The 17,194-nt window shown below is 34.6% G+C and overlaps 1 protein-coding gene across 1 annotated transcript in view; it reads right to left on the reverse strand.

Annotated features, from left to right (window-relative positions):
* Positions 1-9,455: 9,455 nt before the first annotated feature.
* LOC129255856 (protein O-linked-mannose beta-1,2-N-acetylglucosaminyltransferase 1-like) overlaps positions 9,456-17,194 on the reverse strand; it is a 40,812-nt gene continuing 33,073 nt past the window's right edge. Inside the window, exons 17-21 of the mRNA XM_064096451.1 lie at positions 15,328-15,391; positions 13,614-13,832; positions 13,072-13,233; positions 11,786-11,917; positions 9,456-11,059 (exon numbers count right to left, since the gene is read on the reverse strand). Of these exons, the coding sequence (XP_063952521.1) occupies positions 10,972-11,059; positions 11,786-11,917; positions 13,072-13,233; positions 13,614-13,832; positions 15,328-15,391 (665 nt within the window). The 3' untranslated portion in view covers positions 9,456-10,971. The remainder of the gene's footprint in view (positions 11,060-11,785; positions 11,918-13,071; positions 13,234-13,613; positions 13,833-15,327; positions 15,392-17,194) is intronic.

Raw genomic sequence — 17,194 nt, forward strand, 5'->3', positions numbered from 1 at the left:
AGTCCACGTACCCACAAAAATGTTGATTTGAATCATAGAGAAAAATCAAACTAGCGAAATGCTGAAAATTTCATCAAAATTGGATGTAAAATAAGAAAGTTATGACATTTTAAAGTTTTGCTTATTTTTCACAAAACAGTGATATATGCACAACTCAAATGTGACAGTCGATGATGTCCCTCAGACCCTCACTCACTATGTTTTTATTGTTTGAATTATACAATATTTCATTTTTTATAGATTTGACAATGAAGGACCAACTTGATTTTAATATAGGCCTATATCTGTTCAAATCACATTTATTTTTAACACGGAGTACATTAAGGAAGCTATCATGTTATCCTCTTAGATTATTGCTTCATTCAATTATATTGAGTTTTTCATTGTTCTTTTATGGGTGTATGTGTATAAAAGAACAAATTTCCTGGGCCTTCCGTATGCAGGATATGACCAACGAATTGTTAACGTGTATTGTATATTTATATATATTATATATATATATATATATATATATATATATATATATATATATTATATATATATATTAAAAAAAAAAAATATATATATATATATAAATAAATATATTACATTCCGCGTGTTGGTCACAGATGGGATAAAAGTAGAAGACGTTGGTTTACGTCGAAAATTTGGACTTGGAAATAAACTTTGTTGGAACTATATAACAATGCATTACGTCATTGCCTCTTATATTATATATATATATGAATATACGTTCTGGCCTGATCGAAAAGGGACCTGTTAAAAACAGTTTTCAGTAACCCATCATATGAAGACTATAAAAAAAATAGGCTTTCATATTTCAACAATTAGATAATGTTAGATAATGCGAAGCGTGAGCTGAAAAATTTTCACATTCCGACCTAAATACTGGACATTCTAAGGACTTTTTGTAATCATGAAAAGGTCGATACTTAACTATGATGCGAGCAGAAACAAAATTGAGATGTAGACCTAAAATACTACACTCTATGTTGTTGTAAATCAGGTAAAGGATAGGTATCTTCCTACATAAATAATGTAAACGCGAGCAGAAAATTGTTGATACTCTGATCTGAAACTTTAACATTTAAGCACTTTTTAAATAATAAAAAAGCTGTGTATCTAAATAGACATGCGTGACTTTGCGTATTTATATTTAGTCCTATATAGAATCTAAGCATTCTGAATACATTTTTTCATTATGGAAATTAATAATGCAAGTGCGAAGCGCGAGCTGAAAACATTTGATATTTCGATCTGAAAATGGGTGAATTTAAGCACTATTTCAAGCACAGTGTAGGAAAATTCTGAAGTGGAAAGGGGTCTATATGGACCGCACTTAATAAATGATGCGATTATGGCCTATATGGGACCGGGACATTCCTAGGACTATTTGTCATCGTATGAAAATGATGAAAATATCTTTTTGGAAATTTCATTTAATAAGACATGAAAAGTAAACATTCTGAGCAGTTTTTGTAATCATGAAAACAAGATGTGAATATAACTAAAGAATTAACGCGAGTGCGAAGCGCGATCTGAAATTTTTAATATACTGACCTGAAAAGGAACCTGTTAGAGACTGCATTATTTACTCATGGATAGGATACGGCGGGCTTCATATCTCACCAATTGAATAATGTGAGCGCGAAGCGCGAGCTGAAAATTTGTGATATTCTAACCCAAAAAATTAACATTTTATAGCCATTTTATTTAACCAGGAACAGAATGACTACCTTAATAAACAATAATTGGTGCGAGTGTAAAACAGAGCCCAAAATGTGTGAAATTCGAAACTGAAAAATTGACATTCTAAGCATTTCTGTATGAACAAGATGAGTATCTTACTAAACAACATTATTGATGCGAGCGCGAAGCGCGAGCCAGAAAATTGTGATCTTCTCACCAACTGGATATAAGCACTGCTGTTTGTAACCAAATAAACAATAATTGATGCGAGCGCGAAACACGAGCCCAAAATGTGTCATATTCCAACCTGAAAACTGGACATTCTATGCATTTTTGTAACCGCATGAGCAGGACGAATACCCTATGCTAAACAATAATTTATGCGAGCGCGAAGTGCGAGCCCAAAAAAGTGATTTTCTAACTTTAAATGCATCACGTTTTTCTTCAAAAATGGGTTTTCATTTTAGGGCAAATTTCATTTTGAAAAAAGGGCATTTTCCATTTTAAAAAAGGGCATTTTTTCTTACGGGGATTTTTTTTTTTTTTTTTTTTTTTTTTTGGGGGGGGCACTTATTCCCTGCTTCTCCCGAGTTCCACTGCCCTTGTATCAGACGAGCATAGCGGTTTTGAAGCTTAATTTGTAATTTATCCAGATAGCACTTTGCTGAACAGCCCCATAAAATTATACCATAATCACTGAATTTACAATATCAAACTATCATATAGCAATTTTAAAGTTATTTTTGGTAAATAAAATCTAATGCGTTTTATATTATGGTTCTCGAGACAATTTGCGGTATATGTGAATCCCGACTTTAGAAAATTATCAACACCAAGATATTTTAATCTATTTACAACCTCTAAAACTCTATCTAGGTCAAACAACCGGTTTTATTTTTTATGCACTTTCTAGTTCTAAATAGCATAATCTTGCACTTTCATCCTTTTCAATATGATCAACTATTTTTTTTTTTAAATGTCCGGGGTCCGTATAACACAAAGGTTAACGATTATTGTTCGCTTGATTTATTGTACAGTCAATGCAACCAATCGTAGAAAACTGAATGTTCTACGATCATTGCTAAGCTTTAATTGTGTTACGGGCCCCTGGTCATGATAAAGACATCTTGAATATCTAGTTTTCTGTAGAAGGTTGCCTTCGACCTTCCCCGTGGTGCCCCCTCCCCAATGCCGTGACCCACGGTACGCCACTGTGGACATATCAATGACAATTCCTTGCATATCTAAAAACATGACTGCAAAAAAAAAGCCAAAATATTTCAGTCATCCCCCCACCCATCAACACGGATTTACGCCAGTGATATCAAGTCAAGCAGGAGGTACACTTTCCTATTCTTAAAATTTTTAGAGGAATCAAATTAAAATCAGAATGCTGTCAGTGAAAGTTTGGCTCTATTCTGAGTTAAAGTCATTCCGATTCCAAATTGATTAAACATTTATTTGGAACAGTGTTGTAACTGCTGAGAAATGACTCGATCCTGGTCAATGCAACTGGTAAAAAAAAAAAAACTTTGATTCAGGAGACACTTTCTAGATGACACCATTTCGAGTCGAGTTCACTACGAGGGTGATTCTTTTATACATACGTCAATCATCATAACAAGAGACAGACCAAAAATGAAAAAAAAAAGGAACGAAAACACAAAAGAAACAGATAATCAAATTTGCTTTATTATGATTTTGACATTTATTGATCACAAGACATAGTTGAAGTGTTCATTAAGGCACATTAATTAATCAAAAATGATCAGCTCAACATAGAAAATTTCAATTCTGAATTAGCCTTCCTTTCCTTTATATTTTGTTTGGGAGGTGGAGGGGATCCCATCAGATATTAAATCTAATGGCTATAATGCAATTTCAAACAACAGAATTCTATATCTATAATGTAAAAAGTACACCTTTTTCACCACAGATTCTACATATGAAAGATAAAAGGTTTTAAAAAGCAACCAAAATGGAAAGTTTCTATTTAAAAAAATGTTAATGCACTTTATAACATTGTATGATAGTATCATACAACAAGCATCTCCTTAGCTACAAGCAGTGAAAAGAACAAGGGTCAACGCCTTTAAACATTCTATCAACTTGACCACTACCTCTACATTGTATCATGAACATCATTACATAAATCACAGGGGAAAAAAAGATAAAGAGTTGTTTTTATTCAAGTAATCTGGGGATCATTTTATGACAGTTGTCTGCAATGACAAGTTGCGATTATCCGACAGTTACCATGGTAACAGTCAGACACCTGTGCTTCTCGGCCAATCAAAACAAAGGATAGTTGTCTGATGGCAAATTTTGATGAAATGCTCCATGAAGTCATGTAACATTGAGAAAAACACCCCAAGAATTATATAAATATAACGTTTAAATACAAACACATTGCAGTGAGTTAGTATTACTTATTACTAAGGAGCAAAGTTTAAATGATATAAAAGATAAAGGAAAAACGATTCACAAGATTTTGACATTAAACACATACATGCAAATTTTCATAACATATTATTATAATTTCAGTGATATATTTATAAAAGCTTATGAATACACAGCAAACACCTTTTGTTATAATAAGGTGGAATAAAGACTAAGCATGAAAAACATAGACAAAATTTCAGAGTTGGCCAATTCATAATTGCATCAAAATGAAAATAATAACGCTGGAAGAATAATGAAAAATACAAAAGCTACATTGCAACTGATACTCCTTATAAATCTAGATGTAATAAAAACTGATTATCAATGAGAATCTATAAAAAGTTAATGAAAGAAGAACAAACAAAAGTAAAATACCATTCAATAACCTTTTTTTATTACACAGATGTAACACATTTCACTTTTCCAGCTAAAAGAATAAACATCATTGTAAATAGTATATAATGCAATATAATTCCATAATTTTTTTCAATTCAATTGTAGTTCATACTTTAACTATCTAATTTAAAAAAATCATTAAAATACAAGGAAATATGTTGCATTTACATAAATCATGAATGACCAGTATGGTTTTGATTTTTTTTTATAGAAATGATACATAAAAAATGAAAGTAAACACATGATACCTATTGCTAAAATCATATAAAATACTGATGTAAAATTGTAATGGACAGTGTTAGGTAAAAGCTTTAAAAAAGCACCATTTTGTGATAAAGCAATAGTTTGGCATTTGGTGTGTGAATAATTATATAGCACTCGTTCCAACAAATCATGATCAAACTTTGAATGAATCCAGGCTGTGCTTAACTATTTAAAAAAATCTTTAATCGGTGGAATATCAGGTGATCGTCTTTCAAAACTCACTTAATTCAGATGTGAAATAATTAACTTAATTGGATGAGCCTGCACCCATGAATGTTTTTAACAGAAATATGGTGCAATAAAAATGCTGTGGATCATCACCATAATTACACCTTGGCATATTGCCATAAGGAAAGCTGAGATATAGAGTGTAAACTTTCATTCATTTCTTGGAAATACCAATGGAATTTTTACAATATAAACAGGTTTCATTAAGCTGGTTGACTGTACAGGCATGACTGGAACATGTTTTCAAGTGAAGGAATATACCATTTAGCACAAAACTACGAAAGTGTGACTAAAAATCGCACTTGAATTTATAGTTCCATACGCCACTTTCAGTAGAGGAACATGGCCAATGTTGGAGACTCTTTCCAATATGGGAGACCATCTCCAAAAATGGAGAATAAAAGAAAAGAAAAGACGCACTTTATAAAACGTAAATTACATTCCCTACAAAATTTTTGTCTCACTAGGTGTTTTCCGACCGCTTCAATCATTGAGGCCTGTTAAATCAAGGGTACTTGTTTCAGGCCTTAAAATACTTGATAATTATTTTCCGCATTCAGACGTACCTGAAGCAGACCCTATCGGGGTCAGTTCCTGAAGTTACGAGCATGCGCAGTATGGTCTGATAAGCAGGCAAGGCAGGAGATTCAATACTGCGAGCTCAGCGGTCACCCACGGCATCTGCACCTGACGACACGCTGGGCTAAAAGTTCCCGTAATTTGCTTTCACATTGCCAAAATAAAAGGAGACTGTTTCTGAAATTGGATACCAAAAGTCTCTGATATTGGAGATAGAGTCTCCAATATCGGCCATGCACCTCTACTGACTTAGCTTTGGTCAGACCAAGCTCAGAGATGAGCAACACTACGACAATTTCTATTCTCATATCATTAATACAACCTGAAATTATCAATCAAATGTAGAGCGTCCATCTCATAACCGGGAGGTCGGGAGTTCAAACCCTGGCCACGTCAGACCACAAAACGCTAACAGATGGGTGTTGCTGCTACCCTGTTTGGCGTTCAATGATTAAAGAGATAGAGCAAGGTCGATCTGGCGCTGCTCAGTGGCTGCCGGGCGAACGATTACTTGGGCAATACAAAATTTTGTAGGATTTCTGCTTCTGATATCTATTTCAAACAATAAAATATTAATTTTTGATTTTTCGAGCTTGTAAGTGGTTTCTGAGCTGGGGATTTTGAGCTGGGGATTTTCATCATACTCAATTTTTAATTATTTTTCATATTTTCATCTTTGCCTTGTTCAGGCAGCATAAGAACCAGACCTGCCAATCTCTGGGAATGAAATATTGTATTCTGTGATAAAAAGACTGTATTTTTCCCCAAAACACTGCATTTCATAGTAAAATGCGTGGCGCGTACGCTCATTGCGGCACTCAAGCTGTATGCAAGCTAAAATGCGCACAAAAACATTGAAACATGTGTATATCTCAGCCTGGTTTTAACAAAATGATTGAAAAAAAAACAAGTAACCTGAAATTACATTGATCCAATTTTTTTTATACAAAATCGTATTTGTTAAAGAAAAAAACGTACTGTCCCATTTTGGTTGCAAAAACGTACAAAATACGCCAAAAACGTACTGGTTGGCAGCTCTGAAGAAATTACTAGGTTTATGAAAATATGATCATAATTCATCTTAAAACCTTTCTCTTGAAAAATATTTCTTTTTTGACTTATCAAGTTATGTTCTAAGGCTATTGATATGAGCTGCATCTCCTATGTCCAATGAACATTGTGATTTTCAGGAGTACATAGATCATGTGACTTTTCTACTTACAACACTTAATACTTGAATTTCTTTGTGCTCTATACCTCTTCATTCAATTTTCTGAAATATTTAATTGATAATATTGAAAATTTACAATATTCATACTATTAATATATATATATATATAATATATAAAAATACTTTAAAAAGAGCACAATTCTTTGGTGATGCTTTAAGAAGTATAAAGTACCAGTCATTTAACCTTTCAACTTATATTACATTCTGACTAGAGGTGGTAATACAATGAGAGTTAAATTTATACAGAAAATTTCAGATAAAGTGTCATAAAATTATAATCTGAAAAAAAAAAGAAAATTAATTTCTCTGAATTAGAAATAAGTTGCAGCTTCAGGATTATTTTGGCAAAAAAGAAGAAAAAATAGAAAATCACCTAAAGAAATAAGACATTAGAATATCATAAGATGTTCAAATTGCAATAATGACAAATCACTATACCATATTATATCGCAGTCAGAACAAATTTCATTTCAATGTCAATCCATGTTGTTCTCAAACCAAACACGATCGAATTGAAGCATAATACGACATGGAATATTATTTCCATAATGAATATCAAATAACTACAAAATAAGTCTGTGTGATAAAACAACGATATGCACAAATGACATACAGTAATACAATACAATCATAAAGGTATATAAACTTTCATGTACTGAAGGTACCTGAATATTGATTTAAATAGAATTCAAGTGTACTGACGTTTCAATTCCACTATCTCGCAAGATATATCTCTAAGATCAATTCCTGATCACATACGCATTACTCCAAAATGATTCTTTAAACATACTGTCATTCATGTAGTCCTGATAGTGAGGTACTAAAACTAAGCCTAGTCCTACAAGCTAGGCCATATAGCCTAGTCAAGGTTTCAAGATTCGCTGCCATACAATATGACTTTTTACACACTGTTTTCATTCAGTAGAAACTGTTTACTAGATATATGATACAATGAAAATGATGCATGCTAAGAAAACTTGACAAATGATGTCAATCTAGACCATAACACTATTGATAAGTTAACAAAAAAAAGAGGCATGATATTTTGCTAAAAAGCTCTAAAAGACACATTGCAAAACTTAGATGAAACAGGTTATTTTTGTTATATGTTTTTATACTATAATGCAAGCACATAATTCTTCTCTGGCTACAAATGATAATATAATGTTGTCTAATGAGTAATGAACTTAAATAGAAACATGATAATCAATGTAATGAAATATTAGTGAAATAGTAATAGGCATTTATATAGCGCCATCTATCTAGAAATATTCTATTCCGAGGTGCGTTATTATTATTATTATTAGTGAAATGATACTTATCCTACTTCAAATTTAATTCTTTGAATTGATATTAAATATCTAATACACTACCCTGTTGTCATTGAGGATCAGGCCCCACTAGCTTGTTGGAGTGATAAACAACCAAAATCTTTATTCAATAAGAACCATTTCATTGAACTAACAGAAAAAAAATAGTAATAATGATATAGAACTTATATAGTCCTCATATACACCTTGTTAGGTGCTCGTGGCGCTCCGACTACCGATTCAGGTCAGATAAAAAATAGTAATGATATAGGACTTATATAGTCCACATATACACCTTGTTAGGTGCTCGGGGTGCTCCTACTTCCGATTCCGGTGCTCACAGCTTTTTGAGGAATTACTTCCTGCCAATACCTGTTTACCTCACCTGGGCTGAGTGCAGCACAATGTGGGTACATTTCTTGCTGAAGGAAAACATGCCATGGCTGGGAATCGATCCCACGTCTCTTAAGTTGAAAGACGGGAGTCCTAACCACTAGAACACGATGCCCCCACAGCTCTCCATAAATAATTTCCTATGTTCTGTTAGGTATGCGACAGCTGGAGTTCACTTCCAATGTGAGATAAAACAGATCACTATTTCAGTAAACACTTGCTTGCCCGCCTCTTGCATTACCATCATGTGACCTATAAGCAGAAAGCTGTATGCTTTTTTAGCTTTCCATAGCCCTGGAGGGCTAAAAGCTTTTTCAGCTCTCAATAGCATGAGAAATCTAAATGCTTTTCATCTATCCATAGCACTAGAAAACTACATGCTTTTTCAGCTCTCCATAGCATGAGAAATCTATATGCTTTTCTGCTCTCATTAGCACTAGAAAGCTACATGCATTTTCAGCTCTCCATAGCATGAGAAATCTATATATATTGTACTTTTCAGCTCTCTTTGGCACTAGAAAGCTACATGCTTTTTCTAGATTGCACCTCTATTGCAGTGTTTAATTACTCAAAGCAGAGGGCCGACATGCAGGCAAACGAAAGAGAATAAAACTAGAATGAACATGAATCATGTCAAGGCAGTCCATTTTAAGTACTTTCCCTGAGATCTAGATTCAATCTCTTCTTCTTGGAATGTATCAACATCTAAACTCTCATACACCCCCCAAAATTTTCCCTCAAATCCTTTAAAACAGACATATCAATGAAGTATTCAATATGATTTTTCACTATATGTGACCCCAGCCCATCGCACAAGACTATGTTGATTTCAGCCATTCATAAGAGCACATTAAGGAAGCTTGAATGCAAGGTTTATGCAATGGACCCCAGCTACCAAAAACTAATCACTCGCTTAAAAAAGCGCACCTCGCAATTTAAAGTTCATTCACTATATTTTCATGTACTTTGGCAGAGTTAGAAACATTGAATTTATAACAGCAAAATTTGTAATGCTTAAAGTTAGATTGAATAATAAATAAATTTCTCCTTGATCCATTTACAGCACTTGTTTGCTTATAACCTCTCTATATTACCAGGTGGGTGTTTCATTAAGCTATTAAGTTACGAGAAACTTTATGAATGACTGGTGATCCTTTCCTAGGACTTAAATCAACGCCAATGGAAATGCGGTGTGTATCACTACAAGAAAGGATCACCAGTCGTTCATAAAATCGCTCGTAACTTATGAACGACTTCATGATATTTTACATTTTTGGCATGGTTTGCCATAGACTTAAGTTACACTTAATTGTACAATCGATAACACGCTCTATGTTGCAGGGCCTTGGACTTAGATCACTAACATTTTACGATGTATCGTTTTATAGTCAGACAATCTTCAACCCTGAATAGAAACTGAAGAATTACGATACAAAATAAAACCCCCTTTGACGAGTTATTGTGGTAACTAACAAAATTTTCATGACAATCTTTCAAGAGTTTCAGTCTTAACCACCACATTATGGCACTTGAATGATAAATAGTACATCAAATTTCACGAAACAGACATCGTATGACACAAATACCCTGAATTCTATAGAAGATAATAAAGTGTTATTTAAGAATAAATTCTGAAAGCCTTCATTTCCAAAACACCTCTCCACCTATTCTTCACTCTCCTCAGATGCCTGCTAATATCACAAGTCATGTATCACCAAGGTACCTCATATTCTTCAGGCTTCTTAGAACTCTTTTCGACCTTTCGAGATTGAAGCTGCACCTTAATCCATTTCAGCTCAATAGAAATAGAGAGTGATACCCATCTTGTCCCTTCCTTGAGTCCAGAGTAAGATATTACCCCCATTTCATTGGAGGGAGAAGAGATATTCCACATGAAGTTGAAGGTACGCCCAGTGAGACTGTGTGGATGCCATCAGGATGCATGGTAGAGGTATCAACCTCTTGTTAAAGTAATGATATCAACCCCAATTATGGGGGTGACAGATGCTCCTCCATTAAAAAGGGGTACACACGTTACCCCCTTTGAAAGTAAAGATGAAGGTGACAATAGTAGTTCTAATTAGGAGGGTGAAAGATGCTCCTTCGTTAACAAGGGGTACACATGTTACCCCCTTTGAAGTTAAAGGTGATGGTGTTACCCCTAGATAGGATGGTTCAGATGCTCCTCCACTAAAGAGGGGTACACATGTTACCCCCTTTGAAGGTAAAGGTGATGGTGTTACCCCTAGATAGGATGGTTAAGATGCTCCTCCACTAAAGAGGGGTACACATGTTACCCCCCTTTGAAGGTACCGAATTAAGTTTACCCCTTCATGAAAGTTGGTAGTGTCAATGCCTGCAAGAAGGAGAAGTCACTTTGAGCAGAATGGCGAATGCTAAACTTCAAGAATAGGAGGGTGGTGGTGGTGGGTGTGGTCACTAATAGGGTACAGTATTAATTGGTTTGTACTGGTAGTAGGGTGACTTGGTTCCTATCAATAACAACTGCTGGCCTTGGTATACCAATCTGCAGAGAAGATGAAAAAATATTATTGAATATAACCTTTGCTCTAAAAATTCTCAAACCAACACGATTGAACACAAATCTTTTTAGGAATTCTTGATTCATGACTTCTATCAGTCAGTCAATAAAAGTACTGTATTCAATTCATATAAAAGCATCAACAAATGAGATTCATCCCATCTCCATTTCTTTCACAACATATAAACAAAACAAAAAAAAGAGTTGCCAAAGGTTATTTACTACATACAAGTGAAGAGTTATACATCAAAAAAAGGTAACATTCGATATGAAAACATGGTCGTGTATCAAATATTGACAATCAAAGTTCCAAATAGTGATATGAATACTGAAAATGAAATTCCAGACTATTAAGAGCATCCCTGTAGGAACAAAAGCAAATTCAATTTTAAAACGTGATGATGTCATCCTCAGCTGTGACTTGAAGCTGATTTTTACTTTACTCCGACCATAAAGCTTGCAGCAAAGTAAAATTCTGGTTTTAGTATTCCTCGCATGATGTCGAACTTCACATAATAGTTGCTTCTGGAAACTTTCACAATGAATGCAAATGCGATATTTGTTTAAAGAAATTGCGCTGTAATATATCATGTAATGTGAGGCGTGCTTTTAGCTTCCCAAGTATGGATTTTATCGAGACTAACTCCAGTATAGTTTCAACTCTGGTATATAGTTCTGTTTAAACTATGGATGAACTTTATCAAGACTAACCTGAGTACACCGTTGTGTAATCCTCTTACTGTGTTGTCATTGTAGATGTATATTCCAAGGCATTTAGAAAGCTTGACCAATACCCTGTAATCTGTCACCGAGTCTTGACGATAGAATAATGTATACGCTCCTCTGTTCGACAGATTAAAGTTTAAAACAATGCAAACGAGACAATTAACATTAACATGTAATTTTCATGCTGGTAAAAGAGATTACTGCTATTTACAACATTACATTAAACATTTAAAATGATTACACATGAAATAGATATCTTTTCATTCATTTGTCAATAAGAAACCGATTAAAAAATATGAGAAACAAAGTGTATAAATTACAATGGAAAAAAAAGTTCTGCGCTTGAAATTTGTTTATAATCATAAAAATGATTAACAAGTTATTGATCAACAAATTATTGAACTCTGGGCCCCGTCTTACAAAGAGTTACGATTGATCCGATCAATTGTAACTCTATGGAAATCCATCAGTGTCATAATTTTTTATAAAAGGAATTTGCAAAATGTCTTTTGTAAACAAAGGAGAACCCACCAAATTGTCAAGAAATCAATGAATTCATGGAAATACATTCATATCTAGAAAATCTTTTAAACAAACATGCATTTTATATGTTGACTTTGCTGGCTTTCCATAGTTGCGATTGATTGGATCCATCGCAACTCTTTGTAAGACGGGCCCCTGGTCCTTGCCTGCAGATACAGGCAAGGACCGGAGTTCAATAATTTGTTGCTCTATTGTGCGGGTATCTCACAACAGAGGGATCAAGCGCAATGATATCTTTTCTATATATTTTCTTCTTTTAAAAACAAACAAAGTACACACAGTAATACCAAAAATGCATATAGCTTTATGTATAGATTTAATATATGTAAGATGTAACATTAATTTTTTTAATAATATGACACTTACTTCCTTTTTGCAAGGCTTCACGGCCAAAACAAATCAACCTGTTTATGATACAACTTCTTGTGCTATATAAATGCTACATATTATCATCATCATCATCATCATCATCATTATTATCATCACTATTATTATTATTATTATCATTATTATTATTATCATCACTATCATTATTATTATTATTATTATCGTTTTCAATACTATCTTATAAGAAGATTATGATCTAACTGCGTTCCTTCTTTGACCATAATTGATTGACTAATGATGTATTGCCAATGGTCTCATATCCCATCAGGAAATACTGATCTAAAGGCATCCATTCTTTGACTACAATTTATTAGGGTTAAACTAAAGATGCAATCTTTTACCTTGAAAACTCTGACAGATTTAATGATGTCTTGCCAATGGTCTCACATCCAATCAACAGATTACGATCTAAAGGTATCCCTTCTTTGATGAGTTGTTTGATATAATTCTCATACTCTGCTTGCTTGAGGTAGAACGCCCTCGATGGTTCAGTGCTAGGGTCACTGAGAGAGGAAGATATTTGTGGATAAAAAGGCAATGACTACCCTATTGAGGCGAGTCAATTTACGTCATTTGTGCATTATTTTTGTGATTGATTTGACAAATCATCGATAATTCTTGGTTTCGTTGTTTGTGGGATGCACTGTAAATTTTATTATTGTGTAAGAGGTATCACGTTCTTGATCTCGCAAAATGATATTTCTATATCTGCTCACTCCTTCTTTTGCTTGTATATTACCTAATTTCATGCAATATAAAACTTTCTCTCAAGCAGATAAGTACATACACTCATTCATCATGGTCCCATCAATACAAAAAAAACAGAGCCGGGGGGGAGGGGGAAGTTGTTGTTCTCTGTGAATCCATCGAAAGGAAATCATACCTTGTCATGGTCCTATTTGAGAGATACTCTTCTAGGAAAGGCCTGTCTTCGTAGATGCCTGGTTTGATCGACCTTTTGACCCTTGAGACGTCGGGTACGATGGACTCTCTTTTCTTCCTACTATCATCCCTCAACCAGCCTCTCCATGTCTGATCCACACAGCAGGTCATTTCATTCTTCTTGATTTCATTCTTCCAAACAGTCCTCCTCAGCACCCATCTAGTATCAAGCAAAAAAACAGGGCAGTGTGTCACGAAACAAATAGGCAGGGACAATTTCGTTCCGAACCAATCAGCAGCAAGGATTTCAGTAGCTTGTAACAAATGTCAGTGAAAATTAGTGTCATGGAATGCTCCTATGGTCATTATCAGCAGCATTCTGATGATGGCTTTATCTCCAAGTAGAGGATAGTTCAAAGTGTATCCTCCAACATTGCCATTGAGATGAATGAAGAATATCTGTGATACTGTGACTGGACGTTGTTGCATGCGCTTGTAATACAAGCTGCACGGGGAAAAATTACAAATTGATTTACAGATTCAAGGTCGGTCCAAGACGTAAATAACCACATCCGATTGATACACATCTGTAAAAGATAATTGAGTTTGACGTGCCATGGTTGAGAGGTCGAGGGCGGCTGACTTCATACTTCAAGATCTGGGTTCGAAGCCTGGCCATGAGACTTATGCCCTAAGAGGCATTTGCTCTTTCATTTTTTGGGATGATGATGTTTCAAGGAGACCAAAACTCATGGAACAAGTTAGCGTGTATGAAAATAGAAAATCAAAGAATAGGGCCAATGAAAGTTTGAGAACAACTGGACAAACAGTAAGAAAGTTATGAGCATGTGAATGTTGAAATAACAAATGCTAATGATATTCTCCCATTGGTGACCAAGATTTGTAATGTCACAAAACTACAACTCTCCCTTTATACACTAAAATTCAACCACGAAACAAGTATTTCACTCATTTTAATGATAATGCAAACTTTTTGCCCATGATATATTTTATGAACCTCTATTACAAGTCCTCCCATGAAAAAACCCTAATTTATCGATAGACGGAAAGACATGGTAGTAAAGTAATAGGGGAGTTGGACAAATGTGACATCACACATGTTGGTTGCATTGCCAGAAGGGGGATGTCCATATCACTAGTGATCTAAAAATTACTGCAACCAGAGAGGTATATTGGGAGAGTGAATACATAATAGATAGATGATAGATAGATAAATGGTATTTATTAAAATTCTCCACATATTGCAGTTAACAAACTGAATTGCATGTGAATTACAAAGCTAAAAATACAAGTATACATTTCATTGAATACATTTTACAATACAATGTTCAAGTGTGTAAGTAGATAAAATACAGTATACTGTATACCATTGATCTTATGATACAATTAAAAGGAAAGAGTACAGGGTTAGAGAATTTAGGTAGGAAAAGAAGAATAAGAAAAACCATCAGGGAGGGTAAGATTGACCCTGACAAGGACACGTAACAAATACATAAAAAAGAAAGGGCAAGTTACGGCAATGAATATGACAAATAATCCTAACATCAATACCAGTCGATTAGATTGTATAACCATAATCTACTCTTAAAAACAATTTTTTTTTTTTTGGGGGGGGATATGTTCAATGTTTTTAACAATAAGTATAAAATAAAACTAAACTGCTTTAATGAAAATGTAAAACTTAAGATAGGTACCCGTATCCTGGGAAAACATCACTTCTGTAGAGTAACCCTGTGTCTCCTGACGTATGCTTGAATCCTGAAAACGAAAATGGGAATAAATCTAATTCAACCACGATTCTTTTCATTTTTATTAAAAATAAATTATCTTAGTGGTTGTGTTACAAAAGACATAATTTTCGAATGATTTTGAAGGTTAATATTAAGGCAAAAGGGTAATGGGAACTAGTGAATTTAAAGGAGAATGAAACCCTTGAAACCAGCTGAATCCATATCAAAGAGAAAAATCAAAGAAACATATTGTTGAAAGTTTGAGGAAGATTGAATGAATAATAAGAAAGTGATGAGCATTTGAATATTGAGATCACTGATGCCATGTAGATCCTCCCATTGGCAATGCGACCAAGATCTGTGATGTCACACACGTACAACTCCCTCATTACTTTAGTACTTATTTCACTTATATTCTCACTTTTATAGAGTCTATCACAAGGTGAGGTGTTCTCTTTATGAGAGGACAAGTACAGAGGTTTCACAACATTATATCATTGATGAATCGTTTGTCATATGATTAGAATGAGCAAAAAGAGATGTTGTGGGGTATATTTTCAGCATCCAAAAGGGGAGAGTTGTTCATCTGTGACATCATAGATCTTGGTCGCATTGCCAATAGGAGGATCTCCATAGCATTAGTGATCTCGACATTCAAATGCTCATAACTCTTCTATTGCTAGTCCTATTTTACTCAAACTTTTGTTGATCTTATTCTTTGATTTTTCTGCTTTCACAAAAGCTAACTTGCTCCAAGAGTTTCATTCTCCTTTAATATCCTGCTGTGACAATGATGTTCTTTCATAAGACAAGATTCTATATTTGCCCCTCCACACCCTGGTAAAAAAAAGAACGGACAGGATTGATTTCCATGAATGCTTCGTAATAAGTAACCTTGCAAAAAGGGCAATTTGAGAATATCTTGAGCACATTGATAAGTGGATACGTGGGCTTAATAAACATAGTATATCATCAGCAGCAGCATCATCACCATCATCAACATCACCCCCACCACCACCACCATCGCTGTTGTCATCATTGTCTTTATCATCACCATCATCACAACCATCAACATTACCAACTTCATCATCATCACCATTAACATCGTCACCATCATCATCACCATCATCATCACCATTAACATCGTCACCATCATCATCACCATCATCATCACCATTAACATCGTCACCATCATCATCACCATCATCATCACCATTAACATCGTCACCATCATCATCACCATCATCATCACCATTAACATCGTCACCATCATCATCACCATCATCATCACCATTAACATCGTCACCATCATCATCACCATCATCATCACCATTAACATCGTCACCATCATCATCACCATCATCATCACCATTAACATCGTCACCATCATCATCACCATCATCATCACCATTAACATCGTCACCATCATCATCACCATTAACATCGTCACCATCATCATCACCATTAACATCGTCACCATCATCATCACCATTAACATCGTCACCATCATCATCACCATTAACATCGTCACCATCATCATCACCATTAACATCGTCATCATCATCATCACCATTAACATCGTCACCATCATCATCACCATTAACATCGTCACCATCATCATCACCATTAACATCGTCACCATCATCATCACCATTAACATCGTCATCATCATCATCACCATTAACATCGTCACCATCATCATCACCATTAACATCGTCACCATCATCATCACCATTAACATCGTCACCATCACCACCACCATTAACATCGTCACCATCATCATCACCATTAACATCGTCACCATCACCACCACCATTAACATTACCAACTT

Source organism: Lytechinus pictus, chromosome 3, assembly GCF_037042905.1.
Source record: "Lytechinus pictus isolate F3 Inbred chromosome 3, Lp3.0, whole genome shotgun sequence".
Lineage (NCBI taxonomy): Eukaryota > Metazoa > Echinodermata > Echinoidea > Temnopleuroida > Toxopneustidae > Lytechinus > Lytechinus pictus.